The 4,321-nt window shown below is 44.2% G+C and overlaps 2 protein-coding genes across 19 annotated transcripts in view; one reads left to right on the top strand and one right to left on the bottom strand.

Moving 5' to 3' along the window:
* Positions 1-3,458, bottom strand: part of DCP1B (decapping mRNA 1B) — a 58,596-nt gene extending 55,138 nt beyond the window's left edge. Inside the window, exon 1 of the mRNA XM_017863223.1 lies at positions 3,211-3,458. Coding sequence (XP_017718712.1) covers positions 3,211-3,360 — 150 coding nt within the window. The 5' untranslated portion in view covers positions 3,361-3,458. The remainder of the gene's footprint in view (positions 1-3,210) is intronic.
* Positions 1-4,321, top strand: part of CACNA1C (calcium voltage-gated channel subunit alpha1 C) — an 800,874-nt gene that overhangs the window by 31,033 nt on the left and 765,520 nt on the right. The gene's annotated exons all lie outside the window — the stretch shown is intronic.

The following is a 4,321-nucleotide window of genomic DNA, read 5'->3' as shown; positions in this document are numbered from 1 at the left end:
AAAAAAAAAAAAAAAAAAAAAGAGATAACCAGCTTACTCTACTCAGATCTTTTGATGAAAAACGTCAGGTGCTCTATGATACCTGGATAAAAGAGACTTTGAAAACGTACATTTCTGTTCTAGTATAGCTGCCCAAATTCATGCATTTTCCTGGCCCCTCCACAGTTATCCAAGGGCAACCAGATTTTTTTTTTCTTTCTGAGCAAAGTCCAGGGTGAGGGATGTGAAGAATAGTTAAAACAAGATTACATGTTCCTTAGATCCTTTAAGGAGGACTTTTATGTTAAAGTATTAGTTACCAATCCTGGGGTATTTTAGCTTAAATTTTAAAAGTACAATTTGACGATTTAATATTATATTCTATTATAAAATCTAACAAGTGCTAAAGAAATGAGCAATTCAGAATTCAAAATACTAAAAAACCCAAAATGGAATATAAAATAGTGCTGTTTTGCAAATTTTGGGGACTGCACACTGACACAAAATAGCTCAGCACAATCTCTATTTTAACTTGATTATTCTCAATTAAAATAATCAAAACGTACGCCTCAACTTATCCTCCCAAATCTCTCTTAATCATGCATGTAGCATCGGCGTCACCTATGAAGCTTTCAACAATCTCAAATGCCTGGGTCTCATTATCCAGAGGTTTTAGTTTGGCATTTTTCACTTTTAAAAAACTCTGAGTTAATTGACTACACCAAAAACTTAGAAAATCACTAGCTCGGAACACAACCTCAGTCACTGTAGGGCAGTTTTCAGGCTCAGCATTCCCTCGCCTTTACTCTGCAGATGTCCTAACACTCTTCCCTTCAGTGCGACAACCAAAAACGTCTCCAGACACTGCCAAATGTCACCTCGGGGCAAAATCAACTCCAGCTGGGAGCCACTGGTCTAAGGACTGACAGCTGGAAAATCCCAGGGTTATGGTCTTCAATTGACACATCGGTATTAATATTTTGGAGGGGGGGCATCTTTCCTGGCAACAGGGAGGAGATCTAACTCTAAAATTCCTATTCCAGTCATGACATAATCTTTCTTAATCCTTCTTTAAAGCAGTTCATTTTCAATACACCTTTCCTTCCTAATTTCTCCTCCTCTGAAAGGCTGAAGTCATTCTTCATCCATTTTCAGGGCAATAAGAATTCCCCTCTTTAACATCTCCCCTGCCTTCTTGTAAATACTTTCTCCTCTCTTCTCAAGAATGTTCTCATATTCTTAATAGGTTTACAATCAAACGGCTCCCACCCAGAGTGACAGCACATGGAGACAGTGGTCATAATGTGTTTGCCTCCAGCAACTGCTCTGCAGCAGAACTAGGTCTCTCTCTTTGTTTTTCTGGCTACGACAGCCTTGAAGATTAGAACTTTGAAAGAATGACCTTTTCCTGAGTGAATTATGCCCTGTCTGAAGGCAACATGTCCAGCAAGCAGGAGAATATAACTTCTGTAAATAATGCATTGTGACACATCTGCTTTTTGATGAGGCTTTAGGTACAATAAACATCTGTAACTATCTTAAAAGGTATCTAGCACATAGATAACGGTCAAAAGCCTATAGGAAACAACTATTATTCAAGAGAAATGCTCTACTTTCTTTACATTAACAGTTTCTCAGGATTCTCCAGGCTCAAATCCCAGTGTCAAGTCAACTTACAGAACTATACATCCCTGGTCCTCATCTCTCTACTACGGAATTAACTTTTACAGGATTATAACATTATACCTTTGGCATTTTTCTACAGAGCAACAAAATAGCCATATGTAGAATATCTTCATATATATTTTTAATTACCATGGAGGAAACTGTCCACTATGTTGCTCAATGTTCTTTATGTAAAGACCTAGGTGACAAATTCCCCTGGAAACTAGGGGGAAACAACCTTTCTCCTGATTAAGTGGTAGGCTTTCTATCACAGAAGAAGAATATTAAAGAGCTCTTCCTGTTCTCCTTTTGAGTTTGGCTACTGGGAGCGCAGACCTAAATTCTTTGCCCCATTCCTGTAAATTTCCTCTGTTAAGACCTTTGGGCAAAACTGTTTGTCTATTCCATTCTTGCTTGTCTTTTTATTTTTATGTTAATGATTTTCAGGTGAGTTTTTACTACAGGCTGCTGAGCTACACTGGAGATAAGTAGGCTTATGAATGTGGGTGTTAAAAAAAAAACAAAGTTGTTCAACATAGATGTTTTCCTTGCCTAAGTTCTGATGTTTATACAACCGACTTGAAGAACACAAAAAGTTTATCTGAAATCCATTCATCAAGGCTAAGTTCTCCATAGTGTTTTGTAACTTATTTTAAAATGATGGATATCATTGCCCATTTAAAATGATATATAATGGGCAATATATAATGGATGATGAATATTATTTGGACAAAAATCATTATGAGGAAAGAAATAAAATTACATCTCTCTACATTCGAGTGGGTGGGTTACAAAATTACAAGCAGCAATTCTTGCAACAGGATTCCAGTGTTCTAGGCTTCTACCCCATTCTAACTGTGAGGACAATGAAATTTCATTCTATTACCATTTATTGGGACTCTGCTTTGAGAAGAGCACTAAAATAATCTGGCTCCCAAATGGCCTCCAATATCAAATTTGGTGGGCTGTCGTATACTAATCCTCCCAAGAGCATCAGCCTCCTTCTAAGTGTTGGACTCTGCCCCATTTTGTCTTTTATTTGACGAGGTTGGCTCTTTTCTTGGCGTTTTCCTAGTTTACAACTTGCAGATTTCTCCCCTTCTATCAAGTTTTGATTTCTCTTTGCCCCATCTAAGACTGACATTCCAAAATCAGAACTCTGCACTTTTATTCCTCTGCTGTCCCTGCCTCCCCCATAGCCACAGATTCACTGTAACAGAACTCTGCTTTACTGTCTCGAGCACATCGGTCTTCCGACCTTAAGGCATCAGGTCCTTCCTTTCCTTCGGCTCTCGGGGTGCGGTACCCGATCGGTCTGGTCTCCCAGCGTTGGGTACGTTAGAGATTTAAGTCTTTTCCCCAACTCCAGGTAGCTCCACAGATCCGCCTCCCTTCCCCCAAGCCCCCGGGAGCCCATCTCCACAACTTCGGCCTCAGGCCCTAGATCCACCCACCTCCAGGGCGTCAACGTCTCCTCCCCCTCACCGGGTCCTCAAGTCCTGAGTCTGACGCCCCCCGCCTCCACCCCAACCCTGGTCTGCACTGCTCCGCCGCGTCCGCACGCACCCACTCGTTGGCCCGATGGCCGAAGGTGTACAGAGCCACCTGGCTGGCCACGTCCACGATGCGGTTGATATAGGGGTCGTGGCGCTGCAGGGCCGCTAGGCTGATGTCGCGCCCCTTCCCCACCAGGCCGCCTGCCGCCACGGCTGCCATCTTCCCTCCCTCCCCGACATAGGCACGGGGCTCTTGGAAGCCACTCTCAATAGATCGCAGAACGAGCGAGCTGCCTCCCTACCAAGAACCCACGGCGACCACAAGGCCCGGGAGGCCTTCCGGCTCCAGTCACCCGCACCGTCCTGCCCGCCGACTGACGCAAGGCCTTACTAATCGATGGCTGCGCTCCGCCCACTGAGGATCGTTGCCACTGGCAACGACAAGCAGAGGCCTGCCCTCTGCATCCCGTTTCTTTCTCCAAGAGCTGTTTTTCTTCACGCTCGAGCCTTTGAGCTGTGTGCGCGGTACGACTTCCTTCTTGGATGTGTTCGACGCCTTGGCATATCTTTTCTTTGGCGCTTCAGTGATCAAACCTATCACAATAAATAAGCCTGGAGCATTAAGAACTCTGAAGAGAAAGAGAACTGAACTGATTTCTGAATGCGCTAACAGTCAGTAGTTCTCAAAGTGGGGTGTGGTCCTGGAACCCCTTGGGAGTTTCTGAGACCCTTTCAGGGGATCTGCAAGGTCAAAAAAAAAAAAGTTTGATGACAATGGTAAGACTTACTTATTTGACTTGTTCACTGTGGTGACGTTTTGCAGACAATGGTTAAAAGTGCTGGTGGCGGGCCGGGCGCGGTGGCTCAAGCCTGTAATCCCAGCACTTTGGGAGGCCGAGACGGGCAGATCACGAGGTCAGGAGATCGAGACCATCCTGGCGACGGTGAAACCCCGTCTCTACTAAAAAATACAAAAAAAAAACTAGCCGGGCGAGGTGGCGGGCGCCTGTAGTCCCAGCTACTCGGGAGACTGAGGCAGGAGAATGGCGTAAACCCAGGAGGCCTCCCTCCCACAGAGAAAAAAAAAAAAAAAAAAGTGCCGGTGTCTTATCCCAATCAAGGCAGGGACGCCAAACTGTATTGCTAGTCAAAGTAGGCACGCGTCACTAACCTGCATTCTC

This window comes from Rhinopithecus bieti, unplaced genomic scaffold (assembly GCF_001698545.2).
Source record: "Rhinopithecus bieti isolate Rb0 unplaced genomic scaffold, ASM169854v2 scaffold_2654, whole genome shotgun sequence".
Taxonomy (NCBI): domain Eukaryota; kingdom Metazoa; phylum Chordata; class Mammalia; order Primates; family Cercopithecidae; genus Rhinopithecus; species Rhinopithecus bieti.
This window is presented reverse-complemented; position numbering and strand designations above follow the sequence as displayed.